This window comes from Haliaeetus albicilla, chromosome 6, assembly GCF_947461875.1.
Source record: "Haliaeetus albicilla chromosome 6, bHalAlb1.1, whole genome shotgun sequence".
NCBI classification, from domain to species: Eukaryota; Metazoa; Chordata; class Aves; order Accipitriformes; family Accipitridae; genus Haliaeetus; species Haliaeetus albicilla.
In genome coordinates this window covers 46,392,318-46,415,378 of record NC_091488.1, presented here as the reverse complement: position 1 = coordinate 46,415,378, position 23,061 = coordinate 46,392,318, and the positions used below count along the sequence as shown (strand labels likewise).

General features: G+C 40.1%; 2 protein-coding genes across 3 annotated transcripts in view; one reads left to right on the top strand and one right to left on the bottom strand.

Annotated features, from left to right (window-relative positions):
• The window catches only part of KPNA1 (karyopherin subunit alpha 1), a 52,772-nt gene extending 43,468 nt beyond the window's left edge, over nt 1–9,304 (top strand). Inside the window, exons 12-14 of the mRNA XM_069785928.1 lie at nt 3,779–3,906; nt 4,636–4,814; nt 6,280–9,304. Coding sequence (XP_069642029.1) covers nt 3,779–3,906; nt 4,636–4,814; nt 6,280–6,467 — 495 coding nt within the window. The 3' untranslated portion in view covers nt 6,468–9,304. The remainder of the gene's footprint in view (nt 1–3,778; nt 3,907–4,635; nt 4,815–6,279) is intronic.
• A 4,719-nt stretch (nt 9,305–14,023) lies between these two features.
• Nucleotides 14,024–23,040, bottom strand: FAM162A (family with sequence similarity 162 member A). 2 transcript variants are annotated; one of them, XM_069785932.1, is made up of 6 exons: nt 22,876–23,011; nt 22,368–22,593; nt 21,763–21,888; nt 19,354–19,462; nt 16,058–16,166; nt 14,024–14,281 (listed from the first exon to the last, which is right to left on the bottom strand). In XM_069785932.1, the coding sequence occupies exons 3-6, from the start codon at nt 21,839–21,841 to the stop codon at nt 14,186–14,188; spliced, it is 393 nt and encodes a 130-aa protein (XP_069642033.1). In that variant the 5' UTR covers nt 21,842–21,888; nt 22,368–22,593; nt 22,876–23,011; the 3' UTR covers nt 14,024–14,185. The 2 variants fall into 2 exon arrangements, with proteins under 2 accessions (XP_069642033.1, XP_069642032.1); XM_069785931.1 differs by lacking the exon at nt 22,368–22,593 and having other exon boundaries at nt 22,876–23,040.
• Nucleotides 23,041–23,061: the final 21 nt, after the last annotated feature.

Below are 23,061 nucleotides of genomic sequence, written 5' to 3'. Positions count from 1 at the left end.
TTATACGCACTATGTTACTTTAGTCTTCAACACGCTTCCACATGTCAGGCACACAGTATAGTAAGGCTAAAAAAGTAATTTGAATTAACACTTTCTAAATCTGCAGGAGGTTTAAGTACCTCATCCTGCCACAGTCCTTTAATGTTTTGCTCTGCCTGAGGTTTGCTTTTCTTCAAGAAAAAAACCCAAAAAAACCAAAAAAACCCCCAATTTCTATTTCAGTAGGTGACTGTTTTATCACTTAAAAGGAATTTAACAGAAAGGGAAACATGGCCTGTTTGTTTCCACAATAACTGTTGTTCCCACATAAAATATCATAGAGCTAGGAATCCTTGGGCATTCTAGTTTGTTTTCAAGAGTAACTGCTGTGGGCAAGGCTGCAAGACATAGGGTGTAAATAATAGATGCTGCTAGCACTTTCTCTGTACTAATGCTTTATTGTTTCTACCCTTTCTGAGCTTAACTGGACTTTTGAAATCCAGTGAAGATATTAAGGTTAAAGCAAACTATTTTCTGACTTAGTTAATGTTGTTTTTTGTGGGTTTTTTTTTGCTGCTGTTGTTTTTTTTTTTTTAAATCTAAGCTCTAAGAGTTTCAACTGTTGACAGGCGGCTAGTTGAAAAATTTTGCTGTACTACAGAGGGACAGTTAAGTACCTTTAACTGGGACTCATGCTAGCGTGAGGTGGTGACAACACTTGGATTGCATGTCAAGCAGTAGGAAAATAAAAAATAAAAATATAGTGACTGATAATCTGCTTCTCTCTTGAGCCAGTCTCTTTCAGTGAAGTGCCTTATGAGAGGCTGCAATTCATTATGGTGCTTTAACCTGTTCTGCTTGGGTAAAGATAGCCAACTTCACTGTAGAGCAGAAAGTAAACAAGGTGCCTGTAGCCTTTTACACAATAGAATAAGAAATAGAAATAAATAGAAATAAGTAGAATTAGAAATAAGAGCACTCACCCAAGACATGTGAGACCTGGATTAATTTCCTTCTGAAAAGGTTCAAATGCACATTTCTCCGCTCTAAGAAGAGTAATTTTACCCCCCAAAATTGATTGAGGCAGAAAGAAAACAATAATATTCTTTTGTGATTCTCCCACTTGCTTGCTGCCCTCCCATTGCTAGTTCCCTTTATTCTGGAATTCTCCTACTATTTTACAAGTTTAAATTGAAATATTTTAAGGTAACTTTTTTTTTTTAATTAAGAAGGCTCAAAGTATGTTACTGCCTGTCAGCTAAGATGTGCTTAGTTCCATGCCATCATGTAACATACTCTGATTTTAGTACTCACTGAGGAAGTTGGTTTTAGGAAGACACTTTCTAAGGAAATAAATCTCATGTAAAAGTTTTCTTTTGGGGAGAAGATTTAAGAAGCAATAATGAGTTTTTTGACTTGTTCTTTGCTAGAATAGTAAAATACTAATGCCCTCACATATCGTATGCTAGATCTGTATCAAGCTCTTCGGTAGAGAATACTTAACGTCCCTTAATACGCTGTTCTTATAAGGGTTTCCACCTCAACGACACCCTTGTATGGCACTATCTGGACTCACATAAAACATAAGTGTAGACTGCCAAGTCCCCTTTCTCCTCTCCAGCTGATCAGGACTGAAGTTCACTAGTGAAAACACGCGTGCCCTCACTCTCTAGATCCACAAGCACACGCGCACAGTCGCAGATCTCTTGAATATCCATGTGGGCTCTCTGCCCATCTGCTGTCCATGGCTGGATCCTGAGCTCTCTTAACTCGCTGTACTTCGTTCCTACTCACTGGCTAGTTCAGCTTGATTCTCACTAGGAAACAGATGCACACGTTTGTCTCAAGCATCCCCACACTTGCAGACCCCTTGAATATCAGCCCAGGCCCTCTGTCCATGCCTGGATCCTGGGCTTCCTACTTGCTGCCTCGTCCAGTTTGCCAGCAAATTATGTACACCGTGATCCTCAGCTCCCACTGTCGCATTTGGGGATAATGTAAATCCCTCCCCATCGCACAGAGCACCTCAGAAGCATGCTCCCTCCATTGACCCCTCCAGCTACTGATGCTGAGACCCCCATCTGCTCCAGTTGCTGGCCCCACAGACCCAAAGGTTTCTCCTGAGGTCTGATCTGGTTCCTGGCCCAAATTCAGTCATGCCAATCTTGGTTGCTAGCACCTAATCCTTAGAGCACTCGTGGGCTCTAGAGAGGGAGGTTACATGGTAAGATAGTTAAGAAAAGATTTGTTATTAAGTTTTGCACAGTTCCACTTGTCCCTGTCTTATCAGTTACAAAGTCCAGGCTGGCTCTATGCAAAGCCGTGCCTGTAGTCTGTTAATGGCCCATTAATTAGTGACTGGAGCCTTTCCTCCTTTGTGATTGTCTCTTTTATCCCTTGCCTATCAGGTTTGTGTCACTGTATGTTTTATTTATTACTTTCCTGTTATTTATATCTCCCTTTGAGCTGAAAAGGGCCTTGATCTGATAACCTTAATGAAGCAGATGCTCTCACGTTCCGGGTACCCTTACAGTGTGTTGCTTTTGTATGTTTTTAAGTGTTTTTTCCCAGTAAAATATGTTGGGGGAAAATGCACTCTGGTTTTTGAAGATACTTTCTTTTATCTTTTTTTTTTTTTTTTTTAAAATAGCTAGCTCCTGTTTATGACCTACCACTTCCAGCATTCGTGTTCAAAAATTTCAGTTAAGGACTTTCTGCCAAATATTCTTTGCAAGTACAAATCTAATAAAACATGGCATGATGGAAGTGTGAGTGGTTTTCCTTGAGGGTCCTAGACTGCTGTATTAGAAGTGTATATTCTGTGATAAGGGAGACAGTGTTAATGGGACTGTTCATATAACTGATAAGTGATATGGATTTACAAAGCAGTGCAGATGCCCAGACAAACAGGAATGGTAAAAGAAATACTAAGCAGTTGTTTTTTTCACTGGGTAAACTTCCACACTCTGAATTGGCTATAGCTTTTTGCTGCATGTAATCTGTTAGTTTTCTTCTGTGAAGCTCCTTGAAAAGGATCTCTTTGGCTTTCTTTGAATTTGCCTTTATCAGTTCTGTGATGACTTATACTTGTAAAACAGTAGTTTAAAAATATAATCCTAAGCTCTTGCTTCTTTGACTGATCCTTATGAAGTGTTTCAGACCCTTGTCATGCATGTGTAACTACACTGGTTTCATTTGTGTCTTATTGCAAAAGGCTCTTTCCAGAGGAAGTTACTAGAAACTTTGAGTTGCTGACCAGATACTCATTTGAGTTGTATCAGTTTGGTGAGCTAAGCAGTTAACCATACTACCAAACGATCCGTTGCTTTGTCTTTTCACCAGGAAAGAATATATTGGTGCTTGCTTGTTTTGCGGAGTTCTTACAATCTTTGCTCTGTTGTCTCACCCAGTGGAAATGTAGTATGACACACAGGCTTTCGAAGTTTTTTTCTCTGTTTAGGGGATCTTAATGACTTAGTAGTTTACTGACTTAATAGCTGAGTGGTTCACTACCTGGAAAAATAAGGGAAGTATGGTATTCTTTTGCTGTCACGGTATGATTAGGTAACACATTAGATACGGCAGTCACTTCGGTCTGAATGTGTTTTGAATTCTTTTGGGATAAGCACAGATCCCAGCAATAGCTAAAGTTTTGAATGTAAAACTGAAAACTGATTTTTGCTCCTTCATAAGTAGCATTTCATTGTTTAATGTGCTGTGCTGAGCATAGACACTAACTAGCTCAGGACAAGGAAGTTATTTCTAATCTATAACCCTGACATGTCATTTCTTTTTGCAGACAGTCATAGATGCCCATATCTTTCCAGCTCTTATAAATATTTTGCAAACGGCTGAGTTTCGGACAAGGAAGGAAGCTGCTTGGGCAATCACAAATGCAACATCTGGGGGCTCTGCTGAACAGATCAAGTATGAAATAGTTCAAATCATTCAATGCAATGGAGTGAATTAGTGTTTGTGGAAGAAATCAAACTAATATTGTAGAAACTGGAAAACTTTTCTGTATGCTTCCAGTGTCGTATCCAGAGTTTTTGAGTTGTGAATGAGCCGTGCATTCCTTTAGGGAGAAATCGCATAAGTATTTCAGCTGTAATACTTATTTTATTAATGGAACCATTTCTCTTATGTGACAAAACTAAATGCAACTTTTAAAGCAATTTCTTAATAGTCATTGTAGAGTGTAACAAAGTGCATTAGCAGTCTGGAGAGGAATAACTCAGTCCCTCAGACAAGGGCATCATGTGCATTGTTTTTCCTGTTTAACTTCTACTGGTACATTATGCTTATATGCAGTTTTGTGTAAAATAAAATAATAAAATTATAAATATATTAATATAGTTGATGTTAACAAACATATTTATAAATTATAGAATTACTATTTAAGTTACAAAATTAAATTATTATTTCATATCTATAGAGAGAGAGACAGAGACAGAGAAGGTGTATTGAAGTTATTTTAATTGTTTCAGGAGAATTGACTAGATACAAATAAGTGTCTATAATTTCTCTAGTTTCTCCAGTCAAGTTTATATTTTATCTGATTGTTTTGGTTATTAGACCTTCATGCTAAGTGGTTAAATGGCTACGCTAGTTATAATTTTGCAGACAATTTACTGGGTTCCATGTGGTGTTTTTCAGGTATTTAGTAGAACTGGGATGCATCAAACCACTCTGCGACCTCCTTACAGTAATGGACTCAAAGATTGTGCAAGTAGCACTGAATGGGCTGGAGAACATCCTGAGGCTTGGAGAGCAGGAATCCAAACGCAGTGGCACTGGCATTAATCCTTACTGCGCTCTTATTGAAGAAGCGTATGGTATGAACAAAACATCTGTGGAAGTCAGGGGTTAAAGCAATGATCATGAACCCATTAGAGTTTCGGTAGACCCAATTCTATTAATTTCCTCATCGAGATTATCTGAAAATTAACTGTTCTTTGACAAGTCTCCATATACCAATGTACTCCATCTTTTACATTATCTTTGTCTGTATGTAGATTGAAGATGGTGTGTGCAGATCGTCTTTTCTTAATTTCTTTTGACCCTGAGGGAACCTTCTGGGTGTCATTCAGCCTCAGTATCTTCCCTCCACAGCAGATAAAAGTTCAGGCACACTGCTCTGTTACTCAGGTTTCAGATCTTTCCCTTTCCTCTCTGCTGCTCTGTAGAATTATGGCAGCAGCAGCAACTTCCTTGTTTGCCTTTGCTGTGCTGAGGTTCTGGCATGTACCTGCATGATTTCACCCCAGTTCTGAGGTACTGCTGCTCTTAAGGTTAATTTTCTTGTTGATTGGTAAGTACTTGTTAAGATAAATAAAAATGGGTTATCAAGAGGAGGATAGTATCACTGAACGTGGTTTCTTGAACCGTGGTTCCCTTCATGGTTACCTTCACTTCCAGGGAAGAGTTATATCAGAATAGGGTTTTTTCTTGCCTGCTTCTAGGTTTTAACTTCCTTTTTCTGTCAGTGTTGCAGAAATGTCTGTAGAGTATCAAAGAATTGTTTCCTCTAGTCTTCATACATAGTGAAAGGAGCAGACAAGAAAGCCACTACAGTTCCCAATATTAGAGATTTACTAGAGTGGCTAAGACTTGGATTTCATTATGGCATCATTTCTAGGTATCAAAGATAGTTTAGCTTGCTGTGTTATTGCCATTTGTTTCTGACTACAAGGCCTGAGTTTGCCCATCTGCTTAATGACTGCCCAAAACCTAGTTGCATGAGTTTAACTGCATTGTATATACATGTGATACAGATCAGGTAATGGAGTCTCCATCCCTGGAAGTTTTGAAGACTTGGCTAGCCACAGCTGACCTCATCTGGTGTTGGTAGTAGTGCTGGGCTGGGCTGCAGGTTGGACTAGATGATTACCAGAAGTCTCTTCCAACTTGCAGTTAGGTAATTCTGTAGTAATGGTCCTTGTAAACAAAGCACTGTGAACACATATTCAGGAAACGTGGTCCTCAAAGTCTCTTCAGAAAAAGTCTTTGAGGTCTTGTTCTTTACCTATTCAAGCTTGTTGATTTCATTTTTTCAGTGAAAAGGTAGAGGCAGACAGAAAGTATGAAACACATCATACAGTTACAGGGAACTCTGTAGTTCAACCTGGTTTTCCTTGGTTGTGGAGAGTACAAGTTGGGTAAGGGTCTCCATAGAGGGACCTGTTCTTTCTGAAGGTGGGAGAGAATTGTCATGAACTTGATGTTCCCAACAGACTGAAAATGATCCCGGTCATGTGCTTTCACCGAGCTGTAACTTTAACGTACGTCTTTTCTCTGCAGGTCTGGACAAGATTGAATTCCTGCAGAGCCACGAGAATCAAGAGATTTATCAGAAGGCCTTTGATCTGATTGAGCACTACTTTGGAACAGAGGATGAAGACAGCAGCATTGCCCCACAGGTGGATCTTAGCCAGCAACAGTACATCTTCCAGCAGTGTGAGGCTCCCATGGAAGGCTTCCAGCTCTGAGGTGCCCCTGTGCTGTGTGCTCCTCTACCTAGCCAATCCTGTTGTCGAGCCACAAGCCACCCGTGGAGTGATTCTCTCAACGTTTTCCATAACCCTGTTTGCGCTCATTCGCTTGCCTTGTGCACATGCTCTTACATACGTCTGGAAAACTTTTGGCTCTCCGTGGCAGGATGCCCCCTCCTTGGCAAGGGGTTGCCAGAATCACCTTTCTCCTCTAGATTCTGAACCTCTCCACTGTCATCTGCGTGGAGTTGAGGCACCTTTCTATACTTTGAGATATTCCCTGCTCCTATTACAGGAAAATAATCCCTCCTCCACTAGCCCCCACACTCCTGGCATCCAAGATAAGGCTGCCTTTCTCTTCTATTTGCTGCAGTGTGTGCCTGCAGTCCAGGGAGACACTCAGACTTTCTGAGAACGTAGCTGAATTCATTCCCCGTATTCTTCCCTGGATGCCTCTTTGGATGGCTGTGTGAGATGCATTAAATCTTCACATGCAATGTATCTACTTTGCTGTATGTGCCAGCTGGGGTTATTGGCATATGGAACATGTTACAAGTAATGGAATAAGTTCTCTATCCCCTGCAACAACAGGCTGCAATGGACATGTTTTCTGGTTCTTAGGAATACTGAACACACCTGGCCCCATCCCTTCTCAACACTGAGCTCCCAAGCTGGATTGCAGACCACTGTGGAGATTTGTATACCTTCCCAGTTTTTCCTCTCCATCCACAAAAAAAGAGCCTGTGAATAGGTCACTCTTACACCTCCCTAGAAACGACTTTCCAAACCAGCTTCTAGAATGGAGAAACTACCCGCACTTCTGCTTGCCAGCACAGTATGATCCAGTCGGGCCTTCCTTAAAAATCAAGCCCTTTCTGACTTCATGCTCCAGAGTCTGGTCTTTGGTGTTACAGTTACGGCTGAAAAATTCCTGTCTGCCTCTCTACATTTTTACACAGCGTGACTTGAACAGATTTATCTTCTGAAAAATTACCTTCTGAATACAGAAATCTTAATTTGTAAAACTTAGCACAAGGAGCGTTAGATCTCCTTTTTACAAGACAAGAGCTTCCTCTCCAGCTCACCTGATAAAATAAAGAGTCCTCCCAGTCAAGCCCCTTATTTAACAACTAAAATGACACTACATTCAAAGGATAGTACTATTACACCCGGATCCACCTGGCCCTTTCATTTCATTTTTCCCTTTTGCTGTTTATGGGACTTCAGGTGAATTAGCATGGAACGCATGGTTCCTACAGGTGACATCTATAAGGCATCGCTGACTGCATGACAGCTGTCATCCGCAGCTGTAGACTGCCCTTCTGCTAGCAGCATGTTCTTGGCTCCGCAACCTGCTTGGATCACAGACATCTGATGCAAAGGCCAGCCACTCCTCACTGAGTTCAGCTGACATTGACACCAAACTCTTCACACAACTGGGGAGATGCCATGTGATTGAAAGTGGCGGTTCCATTTCTGTAAATGCAATGGATTCTCCAGGCCGTCCGCTCCCCCCTGCATCGGGCTATGTTCTTTCAAGCCATTTTGGATGCTTGGAACACATATTTGTCCAGTGTAAACATTTCAAAATCGCCACTGACAGCTGCAGCGTCATGTACCTGTGGTAAAAGTCAGTGGCAGAACTGTCTGCAAGATCCTCCTTATGACTCCTCTCAGTGACAAGCCACTGCAAAAGCAAAACCAGCCCATTGGATACAGAATAATAAAAAGATATAAATCACTTGTCAAACTGCTGAAAGAAGCTAGGCAAAGGCCTGAACATCAGCTCTGTGTGACCATTATTTAAATACAGTCTTCAGTTCTGTCTGTGCTTCAGGATGGAGACTCTGACCTGTGTGGCCACTGCAGAAGCCACCTGCTGCCTCCCTAGCTAAGCCAGTTGGCCTCCACCTTCCCTCTCCCAGTTATTTTCTCTAGTGCTGCTTTGTGCTGAAGGAACATTTAGTTTACTGCACTTGATCTGTAAATGGACTTCGATTCTTTGTAATTTTAGGGGGTTAAATTTGGTGGTTAATTTAAAAAAAGCAAAAAACCCCTCAATGTTGCCTTTACATCACATATAAATAACTGTGTTTCTCTTTTCTTGAAGGGTGATAGAAGCACTGATTAGTAGCAAAATCTTGTTTTAGCTTTTGGATTTTTTTGTGCTGGATTTTTTTACGTGTAAATTTCCAATAACATGTCATTTCTATAAGATTTGTTTAAAATCATGTACCTCTTATTGGATGGTATAAAAATGCTACATATTTTGTAAACAAATCTGAGCAAAGTGTGTGTGCATATATTCTGTATATTCATATATGTATATTCTGTGTATATATACACTAGTGTGTATATATACATATATACACACACACGTATATATATACACACATGCCTATGTGTGTATATATATACATATCTATATATCTATATATCTATATATATATAAGTGTTTTCTCTTCCAGGCTAGTGAAAACAATGTGGTGCATTGGCGTTTCCCTCCCCTGCCCCCCAAGAAAATAATGACAATTGCCTCTAAATGAGTGAATTAAAAAAGAGTCCATTTAAGCTGAATGGTGTGCCTTCCTGTGTAAGGAGCCTGGCCAGTGTTTGTTACTTTTGCCGTGGATATGTGAATTCAGAGCAGATAAGTATAAATCTTTAAACTTGGTATGTTTGTTTGAAGTGACAGGCCTGGTTGACACAGGTAATATTGTTGTCATATATACTTAGACTGTGTAAGGCATTTGACTGGTACTGCGTAATATTTTGACTGAAAACTAAACCAATACAAAAATCAACATGGCACACATTAAATGGATTAAAATGTGGCTAACTCATAGGTCTCAATTTAATTTTAAATGGTGCTTAATTGAGCGTATTTCTATCAGGACCTTCCAGCAACCAGTTCTTGGCCTTGCTTTACTTAGCCTTATTAATAGGTTGAAAAGAAACAAAATCTACTTCTAACAAAGGCTGCAAATTATATGAGTATGGAAGGGAGATCAGACTTGTGAATATGAAGGGAACAGCTCGCTGATACAGACTGATCAGAATTACTTGGTAAGCCAAGGGCAAGTAAACTATTTGCATTTTAATAGAGCCAAATGTGTAGTGTAACGTTACCCATCTAATAAATAATGTTCAGGCCACAGGTGAAGGACTCTGTTTTGGAGGAAAAGCACTGCTGAAAGAGTATGAGGATCATTATACGTTACCACTTGAACGCTACTTCCTAACACGATTCTGTGCGGCTAGTGTAACGCTCACAGGTACAAAAAGAAGTCTTTAGCAGAAATGGGGAATTTGCGTTAACTCTGTGTTTGGCATTGGTGAAACTCTTTTTTTACAGGAATGCTCTCGGTGTTGCTATCAGCAATTAAAAAGGGATGCTAAAGAATTTGGAACAGCAACGACTGTAAAAATGTTGCAAGTTCCATTCAGTTGAGAAGTGAGGTACTTTTTTATTTTAGTCTGACATGAGAGTAAGGAGGGTTATGTCCCCTGCTAGAAACATTGAAACCATTATTCTCTGCTTTCCTGAAGGATGTGCTGCTGCTCAAACAGGAACTATCTCAGACAATGCCTCTAGCTTCCACTTTTGTGTAGGTCACACTGTGTTTTGAATGATCCATTCTTGTTCTGTGTCTAAGTAGGAGGCAGTGTGGTCTCATGTAGAGGATAGGGCAGGGAGCTGTTGAAGTTCTTGGGTTCTTCGCTCTGCCATGCAGTGTGTAGTGCCAGAAAAGTGATCTCACATATCTTCTTCTTCCCTTTTCCTGAAAATTGAAATGAATGCATTTGTTTCTGTCTGCTTCTGGAGATCATATCTAAGCACCTTCCAAAAGCCCCACAGGCTGGTAAGGCAAAAAGATTCATGACAGCCAGGAATCTCTTGACTACTTCTTGCAGCATCAGTAATGAGGTGGCACTATTACGCTCAGGTTTTAACAATGGCTAATTTTAAACTGGGCGTTAGAGAAAGGAAGGATGCAGGACTGCCTGGAATTGCTGTCAGTCAGTCCTGTCTGCAGCCCTGTAGTGCCTTTTAAGCTGTGTATTTGTTGGGGCAGCAAAGAGGAGCTATCATTCTTTCTGTTGGTAAAGTTCCCAGTGGAACATGGCAGGCAGGGTCACTCTCTTGGATTCAGGATACAACAGATGATGGGGCAGAAGGTTATGGAAAGCTCAATAACTAAACCAGGACCAGTGCTTGGGGCTCCTGGGAAAACACCACACACGCAAACAATCATTTGAGGCAACTGCTGCCTAGAGACTTCAGCCTGTTCTTAAATTCCTGTGTTGGTTCCTTCATGCCAACCAAATACTGGTGGTCTAAGTCCCTTCACTTAATCTTAAAGGGAGGGAGGAAGGCAATGACCCTGGAAAACCTATGTGTTCTTCAACCTGCATTTTTTTTTTAACTGTCAGCACTGAGACTGTTGAAGAATCTAATCGTACCACCCAGTCCTACTTGTGACAGTGCTCCTGGCGATATAGCTCCATGCTTCTCTGAGGATTTCCAGAATAGCTATCTTACCTCTGTGCAGTTTGCATCTCTGTGCCAGCTTTAAGTAATTCCCCATGTCTCCCAGTATGATTTCTTTGCTTCTGGAATTGGCATGACTCATCATTAGTGCTTTCCCATGCCAGTTTTAGCCAGTAGACATGAAGGTCTTTCTTTAGATGCCTGAGCCTTAGTAGAAAAGTAAACAAGATCTCTTTGTGTGCTGCTATGGCCATGTCCATAGGGCTCCTGCGTGCTCTTCTGAGGCAGTGTTCAAGTTGTCAGATTAATCATTGCATTAGGAAGTTTCTGTTGCCTTTGGAATAGGTACAGCAATCTGGCATATGGTATAGGATTGATTATTTGCCTTTTTTGAATAAATGTGAATGGTCTTGCAGACCAAGCCAAACGGGAGAAAGAAAATGAAATACTGTTTAAGGGTATTAGTATGTTCTTAGTATGTTCCTCTCCATCAGGCACTGTTAAAAGGCTGTAGGCTAAAGCTCTGAGCTAATCAGGTGGTCCAAGGTGTATTAAGTAAGTTCTTCAGTCAGCTAGACTGGCTGCTTAGGTCAGAAATGCGTGCTGTTTTTTTAACCATTGTCTGTGTTTAGAAGTGCTTTCTTGGAAGCCATCGCACTAGGAAAGAGGTGGTTTCTTTCACTGCCTCTCTGAGAAAGATTTACATCATTTTTCTGGTACCCAACTACTTGGAAAGAAAATACTGCAATGGTTGGGAGTGAGCTGGAGACAGCACAAAGCCCAATGGCTCAGGCTTTTATTTGAGACTCTGGAGCCTACATGGAAGCTGAAAAAAAACACAAAGGTGTGCAGTGATGCACAATTTTTATGGTAGATACTGAAATGGTGGTGATACCAGAGTGATAGAAGGAAAGGGTGTATGGCTTCCACCTGGAGCGTTTGAACTTATAGAAATTTAAGTGAAATGCAAAAGTGGTGACCATTGCTGCTCTGAAGTGTTGCTTTCTAAGTGGTATTTTACATATTTTTATTTGAAATACTTTACCAGCTGGATGAGTCCGAATAGTTTTATTTCCAAAACTAGATGAGGTACCTGTCCGTTCGGTTCACAGAGTGCACTCAGGTGCTTACTGAAAGGGGCATACTTTTGAGATGCATGCTTTTAAGCTCTGCCATCACCAAGCATAAATCAAATCACAAGTTTCTCTTCGTGGTAACCTGCAATATTGTCTGAAGTGCATGTTCTCCTTTTTGGTCTCATTTAATACATATATGAGCACAGGCACACAAATTTGGGAAGATGTTTTTGGTTCCCACCTGTGTGCCTACTGGTGTGGCAAAGAACCAGAGCTGTCATGGAAGATCTGTTCACATACCTGCAGTGGAATGAAGTGTGACTTGCATTCAGTGCTAAATGAGTGGACAAATCTGTGGAAGCCTGCTCTGCTTGCTTGATGTCATACTTGCAATAATTGCCTTACAGAGAATCTGACGACAGGTTGTGGCATCACCTTAAGGTCATAACTTCTGTGGTGGAATGACTGCACAGCTTGTTTGATTGGTTATATCTCATCAATATGAGTGGTACCCAGAAATGCAATTAATAGAAAGATGGACTGCAGCAGCTATTTTCTACCTCTAGAGTAAAAAGCAAAGTACTAGAGAGGACTGACTGCACTAGATACTGCTTCTTTTCCAGGTGTAAAGACAAGATTTACTCTGCGTTTTTGTAGGGCTTTTAATTTATTCAGCAATAGTGCTAATTTTTAGTAGTACAACAAAAATAATCAGGAAAAAGTTTCAAGAAAAATAATTTGCCTCCCACTATCAGGAAGCTCACAAACTAAATCTGTCAAATCCATCTTCCCCTTCTGCTTCTGGAGTCCCCTGGGCCAGTTAGCAGGCAGTCCTGGGAAATAACATAGTTTCGAGCAGTCCTGACGGTTCCAATCTACGTTTCCTTCCAAATGAACTGAAAGGAGGAGGAAAAATACTGTCTCCAGTTGCTGCAGGCTGTTCAGCATGAACATTATGTGACTCTTCTGGGATGAATGCCAGAAATAGGACTGTTGGGAGTTGCTTTTTGCAGGTATTACTGGGTCTGCTACTTCTAAAACTTCAGGCAGACGATCTTTTAAGTGGGCTAGTATCATGAAAGCACACATGATGATTTAAAAGGGGGGGAAAATGCAACTAAATCTAACTAAGGTTTGGAAAAAAGAGCTTAGCAGCAGAGAGCAGGAATGCCTGATTGACTTTTTCATACTCCTGTGCCTCCAATGAATAAATCTGGTAACACAGGTTGAAGCTGTTGCTCAGTATTCCTCAAAATAATAATCTCTGTTCCCTTATATCAGACATTCTCTCAACTCACTACCAGCTCTGGTGTAAAAACCCTAAAAACCCTTAGGCTGTCATCTGCAACACACTGGTTCTCTGCAATGCCATTTCACTTTTGATCTCCCTCCTCTTTTTATCAAAGGCAGGCAGTTCTTCACAAAAAGTAATCCTTTACTTAAATGCAGCCAGAATATATTGGACCTAGACCAGGTAAGCAGACTTTTTAATAACTTAACGATCATTTTGATGATGTTAATGCAGGTCACGCAATCATTCTTGACTCAAGGGCTCCCCAAATAACTGTTCTCTCTTGCACAAAGAGGAACATACTGAATATTTGAAGCAGCCAGTAACAATATAGAATACATATAGCACCATTCTTCCTGAAGGAACCTTGGAGGGACCTGAAATAGTCAGTGATAGCAGATGACAGTCCAGTGAAGGTATTTTTTATGTACAAGTGGAAACCAAATAGGCTGTCCTTTTGTGTCCCACTTACATTCTCCTAAGTAAGTGGTTAGTAAGAGCGTGAGACTTCATAAGAGAGACTGGTACCAAGAATGCAGGTACAACTCCTGCAGTCTTTTAAAAGACACTTAGTCTAGTGCATAGCACATGTGAGAAACAACTATTCTGTCTGTCCAGTTTGCTCACTTGTCCTGTTCCACTAACCAGGAAAAAGAGACTTAGGAAGAAAGGGGAGGTTTTTAGAAAAAGAAAATAGGCATTTCTGGTTTTATTAATTACAGGATAATGTATTCATTCTTTCTTGAACATGAGAGTACAGAACTAACATACAGGAAAGATGTGACTATACCCGCCTTCCAGTGCTGAAAAGGACTCAGCTTTTCTTTCCCAGTCCTTGGTCTCTTCATTTTCTCCTCTAAGATTTAGCAGATGTACTCCGAGTAGCTTCCTCTCTCCATTGAGCTTTCTTCTCCAAGTTTATGCTTGTAAGAGATTCATTCCTTTTTATAGCCTACAATATAATGACAAAGCAAGAGCAGAAGGTATGACCTAAAGGACCACAGAGATGAAACTTGAATCAAGTTTACAAAATATCTGGCCTATCCTTACCAAGGCATAGTTCTGTCAGCTTTAATGCCAGGAAGAGACAGGGTTAAAATAAAACATCCAGAGACTATTTTGGCTTAAACACATTACTTCTCTGGGAATAAATTAAACCCTTTTGTTAAGGCACTAGAAGATATATTCTGTGCTTCTGGTCAGTATTTAATACTAATCTCTCATCTTCAGAAGTCAAGAGGTACTGGAAACAAATCAAAAGTTAAACTTAATAGATTCCAGCTGCTGTGAAAACAAGGGTTCCAAAGCAGCTGTCCTCCTCTCTTTCTGCTGTTTGCATTCATACTACTACAATGTAAGAGGAAAATGTTCTGGGAATTGTCAGTGTTTGATATCTTCTGCTAAAGCCAGTGAAAAACCTTTCCACTGTTTTGTTTCAGAGTGCTGCATCCTTTTCATTTTGATAGGTGAATGCTGACACAAATGTCGCTTGACACTTAGTAGTTCACAGTGCTGAGGCTGAGACTGTTACTAGTTTTAAGGTTTCTCTAGCACCCTTAGTAGTCTACAGAAACAAGTTTGAACATTGTGATCACAAGAACTGCTTCAGAGAAAGGCAGCATACAAATAAGGTTCTGCCCATCCATGTAGGTGCTTTAAGCTTAGGGTTTTCTGCTTCCAGTCATCCTTAAAAGAATGTAGTGGACTGTGTTTCTGTTACCACTGTGCTTTTTATCCAAAGTAACATGACAATAAGCTGCACAGATTATATTCACATTCCTTGACTTTAAGACTAATGCTGCCAAGACCTTGGCTTCAGTATACAAAAAGCGCTCCTTGCTTCTTTACAGAAATACCTCGAAGTTAATAGTTCACCAACTGTGTTAAAAACCACATAAAATTAAAGCATGACTAACCTTTGCTGCACTTGGAATCTTAAACTTTACTCTCTTCATATGATGCAAATTAAATCATAGACCTAATTCTGCCACATACTGAACTTCGTTGATATCTTGTCAAATTCTATGTGAGGGATGCTCAGCATCTGCAGGACATGGGAGCTTTTCTATGAAATAGTTTTTCAATTCAACAAACAATAATTTGAGAAAACTTGTTCCATCCACACTACAGGAAGACTATTTTCTAATGCAATTAAAGGGCACAGAATTATTACTGACCATCTCCTCACTGTTTAAAAGACTTTTGAAAATTCTCAAGCCTGTTTGTGGAGAAACATACTCATTTGCTATTTCCATTATATTGATTCTATGAGTGTTGCAGCATGTAGAGAGGCATTTGTAACAGGTCCATACAGTCACTGTATGGGCCCCAGTGGCACAAGGAGCATTTACCTGCCTACCAAATCCTTACCACAGAAGGTGCTCTTTCCTTCCAAACTCTCGCAGCCCGTCAGGAAAATCAAGGCGTTAAAACAGCACAAGCTAAAATTAAGTATTGCACTGAGAAAAAAACCTTTTTTTTTTCTTTTCCTTTTAAAGGAAGCATATACAGTCTTAACAGTGACATCACCCTTTTCTGACTTGAGAATTAATCAATGAAGGTCACTTCTGGGGAACTAGATAGACTTATTTTTAGTTTTTACTCAGTGATAAAATGGAAAAAAAACCCAACCAAACCCAAAACAAAACAGTACTAACAATCCATAAGAGGAACTGAGGAGTTCATGTGAAGATTGATTTGCACTCACCAGCCAAAAATCTGTGCTTACCTGCTTCCCTTTAATCACCATGACTATGCATCCCAATATTGTCAAGGCAATCATTACATAGCTGATCTTCACACGCAGTGTGGTCTTTGCTGCTCTGATTGTTTCAATCCTCAAGAAATAATAATAAAAGAACAGACTCATTATGAGAGACCCAAATAAATCATTTGGCTAATTGTTTAATTTGTCCTAGCATGCTCTCTGTAATTTGTATAATGCTAACAGTACTTGGCTCTTTTCACAAAAAGGTTTTAGAAGAATGGGAAAGGCTTATCCCCAGCTACCTTGGGAGATACTTGGTCACAAAGGCATTCCTTTCAAAGTTGGAAACAAACCCAACATTTTTAACTTCAGTTATATAATTGTTAAGAGACAATATTGCCTTTCCAGACCACTGGACTGCAACGCAAAGGAGGAAGGCTGCAGTATTTGAGTATGGATGTTCATTATGGAGAGGACAGGAAAAAGAGAGGGAAGGTTTTACTAATACAACGTTTTTCTTAATGTTAGCTCCCTCTGTGCTCACTACCACCTTCCAGTATCTGCAAAGCCATCCATATTAGAACCGTGGTGTATTTAACATTGTTAAAACATGCATTTTCGCTCGATAGCAGAATCATGGTAAAAAACATTTGTCAGCAGGAATAAAATACATAGTGTTTAACAGTTGGGAGTTTCTTGGGCAGATGGAAGCATTATCACAGCTTAATTCTTTCTGCCTGAACTTCAAAATAGTTTCATTTATGACATAGTCTATATTTTCAAGCAGGAAGGCTTCCTCTACTACAGGATTTCATCATGCTATAGATGACATACTGGCTGCTGAATGTAATACTCCTCCGAAATTCTGAATAGGACTTGGTAAAAGACTAGTGATTACCACTTCCCTCCTGCTAGAGTAAATAGTCTTAAGGTAATCTAAGGAGTCATGGAGGATTGTAAGCTTTCCAACATCAGCTTTGGACAGAGGACTCCTTTAAATCTTTCTGGTTTTTATTTCAGGGGGCTTATCTAGCCACACCAGTAGCTATACTACTCCTTTGGGAAACCTGTTGCCTAGTCTGCTGTTATCTTTTAAAAACCAGAAATGTTCCACAAGAAGAGTATCAGTTATTAAAGCCTTCCAGCTGCACATGTGGTGAGTCAAAACAAAAAAATAATTTATTTTAAGTTGGGTTAAACTCTGAAGATCATTCTACCCAAATGACATCTCAGTTAGTTACAGCAAATTTAAAGTTCGTATTAGAGATACCAATACAAGAAGGGCCAGTGAAGCATAATGATTTTAGAAGTGCTTTCCACAATAACCAAAGACCTATATACCCTACATGTGTAACTCCCCTTGCAGAATTTAGAGCAGTTGACTCCCTTCTCAAGGGTCTAATATTCTCATTGATTAAATGTGGCATATTATAAAATTACAGATGACTAGAAAAGCATCAACATCATGTGATGAAAGAATAAATGCATGAAACTAGGTAACTATACCCCAGACTAGCATGGATAGTGGATTTAGTGGAACTGGGAAATTACCACTGTACAGAAACATGAGTGAATATGGAATCTTTTACCACATTTTGACCCTTGTACTTGGAGGAAAAAAGATACCGAAGGATCCATGATAGTTCAACATGGTAAATCACATAGGACCTGAGAATCGAAGAGAGTTTTGTCCTTGTTTTTGAAGAGGAGGGCAAGAGTGATTTGATCACTGTTTCAAAGTATTGATACAAGATTTCTGATCATAGGGAACATGTCCATCTGCCATGAAACTAATAGTTAAATTTAGCTTCCAGTTTATTTGTTTCTGGTAATAATCTGCAATGAACAAATTGGGCGCAGGCTGCAATTAAGCTGAAATGCACAGAGTGGGATTTAAAAACTTCCTTAGTTAATTTTTTTAAGTACCTTAGATGTGTTAGAGTATACAAGAGGAAAAGGTAGTTATCTGGACACAATTTGCATTTTAAATCAATTCAGTGGCTAAGATGAACATTTGTTTAATAAATGAGTTACTTCTGATCACCACATCTTGCAAGATTACCAAGTTATATTGCAAGCCCTTACAACCCACTCTTAATTCAGCTCAGAACAGGAAAACAAGCTTTTGTGCTTTTATAGTTCTCAATCGTCTTCTCAGATTTGGCTGAACTATTTGCTTAAATAATAAAAAAAAAGAATTCCCTATGCATTTGCAAAAATGGTCAGCTTTTATCAGAAGTTGGTTTGTCCTTTCAATAAACCATTGAAATGACTTGAATCGCTCTGCTAACTCTGTTTTCTTAAACACACTCATAACAAGTGTTTGGTGTGCAAAATACATGAACTGACAATGTAGTAAAGTTTTAATAATTTACACCTTTGTGTATTTCAAATGTAATTTTAAGAAAAATGATTCAATACAAAATTGAAGAATTCTTTTTTAACAGTATTTATCCATTGTGATACATTTAGAAAAAACTTAGATACATGGGTGGATTTTCAATTCCTGTATGGTGCATCCAAACAGAATATCTTCAGAGGCCAGCTACATAGTTTGCTTACCCAAGTAGTACAAGATTTACTGTATCTTTTTAATGTAAATAAATACATATATTTAAAAGCATTACAAGCATGTTTAAATAACTATACTACCACCAGGAACATTTTTTAAACTAATAATCGCCTGTTGTTGTTAAGTTTGATCTTCATTTTAGATAGACAAACTAGAACATCCAGTTTTATTTTCTACTTTTCACACAGGGCAAAGCATTGACATTTGGACTTCGCCAGCAACAGGGAAATTTTGACTATATATATTTTTTGTTAGGGAGCCTTTCCACTGTTTGTTAGTTTAGATTGCAAGAGTAAAGAAAGTTGGCCCATGCCCTCTAGACATTCATTAATAAATATTTTAAATGAGTTTCAGTTATTTTATAGCTGTATTGTGAAAGCTGCACACAATGGGAGACTGACATATAACGAAAAGCACTAGAAAAAGCTCACTAATATTCACAAAAAGCTTTTTTGATTGGCAGAGAAGAGTAAAAATTAACTGATTTGTGATGTTTTTCTAATGAAACAACTGATAGATGCTGGTCATCCCTTCAGAAAAAAAATCAAAAGGGATATATTATCTCAGCAATACAGAATTGCTCAGGTCATCTCATCTACAAGATGATACACCAAACAAAGCAGTGTAAGATTTTTCAGCTGTGAAAACCCATTCCATTTAAGAAAAGTTATTCTGGAGTTACATTCAAGTAACTTAGTCCTGTGTAAACAACGTCTCTTTTACAGCTTCAAAAACTGGCACTTACGAGACAGTCTCTGGTATATCCTCTGGTTTTTTGAAATGGCCTGCCCACAACAAAAATCTTTTCTCCCAGTCTGTAGGCTTGTGTCCAGGCACCCTCAAAGGAGACCGACCTAAAAAAAACCCCAACGAAATGCACAAACAAACAAAACCCAAAAAACACCAAAACCAACAGTCAGAGAAGCTGAATTGCCACAGCTGTAATGAGACCAATTAGGGTAAGCAATGCAGAATTTTAAGTAAGATTGCTAGAGTTGGTTAGGGAACCAAAAGTATATCACAGTCAGATTAACAAGCCTGTAAATATGGACTAAACTGAGGCCATATAAGGAAAGCCCAATCTTGCCCAAGACCTCCATATTTGTAGCTCTAAATTTGTAGAACCTGCTCCAGCATCTAAGCTTCCTAAGGTGCTGTGATATTACAGTTTTCCTATTACATTTAAATTAGTTAAAAAAAAAATAAAATCAAATGGAACTGCTACAGAAAAGCCAATAAGCTGCACCATGACATCACAGAATGTTAACTTTTCCAGGCGATGTAAGATTTTATCTTATCTGGAGGTATAAACAAACAGATGACCATAGGCAAAGATTAGTCCCTTAATTTTCAGCTCAGTCTTTCAAACTTCATATACAAAATATTCAGAATGTAATGGGGGAAGGTTTCTGTACATAATATACCATTAAAATCTAGCAAACAAAGTGTAAAGATAGACAGCTTTTTTTCTTTTTTTTAAACAATGGGAGGTATCCTGCATGGATGTGTGCTGCCTCATGGATTCATGAATTATCTAGGAAGTAGGGTGGATACACAGTTTGCTGACAACACTACGTTATTCAAAAACATAGAGAAGAGAGCTATGTGCAAAGAGCCGCAGGGCTTCAGAATCCCGAGTCCATGAGATGGCCAGTGAAACCCCCCCGTATATGAACAGGAAGCAATTCCAGTTCACATACAAATGGCAGACTCTAACCTAACCATTATTGCTCAGGAGTAAGTCCTCGGGGTTTCATGGAGTTTTTGGCAAAATGTTCAGTAATAGTGAGAAAGGGAAACAGCATTACTAGCAATGATTAGGAACACAGACCAACACAAAAGCATTACTACGCCATTGTATAAAACCGTGACTCCAGCATTTTGAAAAGCATGTGAAATACTGATCCCTCATCTCAGAAACAGCTGAAATAGAAAAGGCACAGTGAAAATTGGTAAAGACGACCACAGGTAGGAAATGGCTACCATAAAAGAAACAGTATCATAGACGGAGACCCTTTGGCCTGGAAAAGCAGTAACTGAAGCTCCCTCCAGCACAACAGAGGGCACCAGAATCAGAAGTGACATTAGGAGTGTAAGTTACAACGAACAGGTCCTGTTTTGGAAGGGGTCCTCAATCAAGGAACATCAGATTGAAAAAAGCATGCCATCAGGTTCAAAAACACAGGACTGTACTTGTTTTCTCACAGCATGGTTCAGCTGAGGAATTCCTTCTCAGAGATCAAGGATGCTAAAAATATGTCCAGACTGGACAGATTTATGAAAGAAAAATCCAGTGAGGACCATTAAACACAAAGACGCCACCTCTGGGACAGCAGTCTAGGGGAGAAACACTATGTTTGCCCTCTTTCTATACTCTTCCTTAGATCCTTGCTATTGGTCGCCATTCCTATTATTCTTTGCAAAAATGTATGGGGCCTCCTTTACTGGCCACTACAGGAGACATCACACCATTATGGAGACCTTTGGTCTTACCCAGTACAGCTGCGTTATGTTTTTAACAGAAGTATGCAAAATGCTTCACATCTGTATGCTCCTTTTATTCTAGCATCAGTAGGCCATGAAGGGAATCTGTTATACAGGAAGTCTGATTAGAGCATTGTAACTGTCCCCTATATAGTGAAAAAATGTTTCATGGCCTGAGCTTTACTTGACCAACTCCACCCTTAAACATGAACCAAGCCAATGATTCAGACTGACTCCCTCCTGCAGGACATGTTCAATTTTGTGAACAACTGGAGTTGGTTGTACTATGAAAAACTGCAGAAGTATTTTAGCTCGTACAACATTCCTAAACATCGGTAGTTTACATTGGGGTTGAACAGTCTGTTCTAGAGCACAGCTGAAGAGCCTCAGCGTAGGACTGCACATCAGATAAGATACTAGTGACCTGCTACAAAGTGAAAGATGTGTTATTGTCACAAGAAGAATTATTGACCCCTGGCTTTGTTAAAAACCAGGATTTTATTGCTAAATTTAGTGCTCAGTTTTTCAGTCTAAGGATCAGAATTCCCTCTCACAAAATCAGGAATATTAGCATCTATGTCAGCCAAATTCCTGTTCAGATGACTGCAGCCGGGATATCTAAGTATTTCGTGGCACGAAACATAGCACGACTGTTATCAAAACCTCTTACTTCTTGGCTGAAGTTGACTTTGTTCCTGGGGTTTAATGCAAAGCCGCCTGCTTATCTTCGGATCCACTCCTTTAGTCATCCTCAGAATTGAGGGAATATTTCTTCCCAGCAGTTTAACAGCCCTATCTGGAAGAGAAAGCAGAGGAAGCAAAGGGGCCAAATCTAACTCAGAATAGTAGAGAGTGAGAATACTACTAGCTTTTAAATGGAAGTGGTTGATTTTTTTAAACACAAGAGAAAGAATAAAGAAAAACAGTAGGTACAAATCTAGTATTATGCAAGAAGCACCAGATTTAGTTGTAACAGAGCCTACCAAAGAAATTAAAGTTTGTCTATAAGCTATGACTTGAGCTTGCCCATTAACCTTATTTCAAAAAATGGGAATGCAAGATTACAGCCTACAAGCAGTTTCTAAACCACAACGCACATCACAACTTCAAGGAATTTATCTATTCATATGCTGCAGATATACTTTGGGCACTGCAATTTTAAGGACCGCACACCAGCATTCTACCAATCTTGTCACATCCCAAAAGCGAGTCGCAGACTTGACAGTCAAGAAAAAAGCCAAAAAAAGCAAAATCTTGTCGTATTGAGATACCTACTTTGTAGTGTATTAGAAAAGGACAGGGCACCTTATCTATGAAAACATATTCTCAAGAAAGAGCTTCTAATTCATTAATTAATAGAATGAAAAAATTCTGAGGGGGAAAAAATACTTTGAAAGGCAAAAGGGGACTTTTAAACATAGAAATTGACTTATTTTTTCCTTCCTTATGCTAGCTGAAAACGTCTCTCCTACGAGAAACAGCTGCCCTTTACATTCCAGCTCTGAAAAAAACAAAACAAAAACGTACATTTACAGCCGACCCACCTCCCCAAACGAAACCAGCCGGCCTTCAAGCCTTAACACCCATCGGACACGGACGCTTCACCTCAGCCCTGCCACACCGCCCGGGGGGGGGGTCCCGCCACCTCCGGTGGTCCCACCGGGCCTCCTCAGGCCTGACAACGCCGCCTTAGTGGGGGGGGGGACCGGCGGGCAGCCCCCGAGCCTCCCAGAGCGGCGGTGGAGGCCTGTGCGTGTGTGTGTGGGGGGGGGGGTTCACTCACCGGCGCGTCCCCACATGGCGCGGCCTCCCGCCCCGGCGGCGTTCCCCAGGCCCTCCCCGGCTTCCCTCAATGTCACCGCTGGGCCGGCGTCCCGTCCCGTCCCGTCCCGCCCCGGCTCCGGGATTGGAGGGCGGTGAAGGCGGCCCGGGCCGCCGGTGTGGGACACCCGGCCGTGAGGGGAGCCGC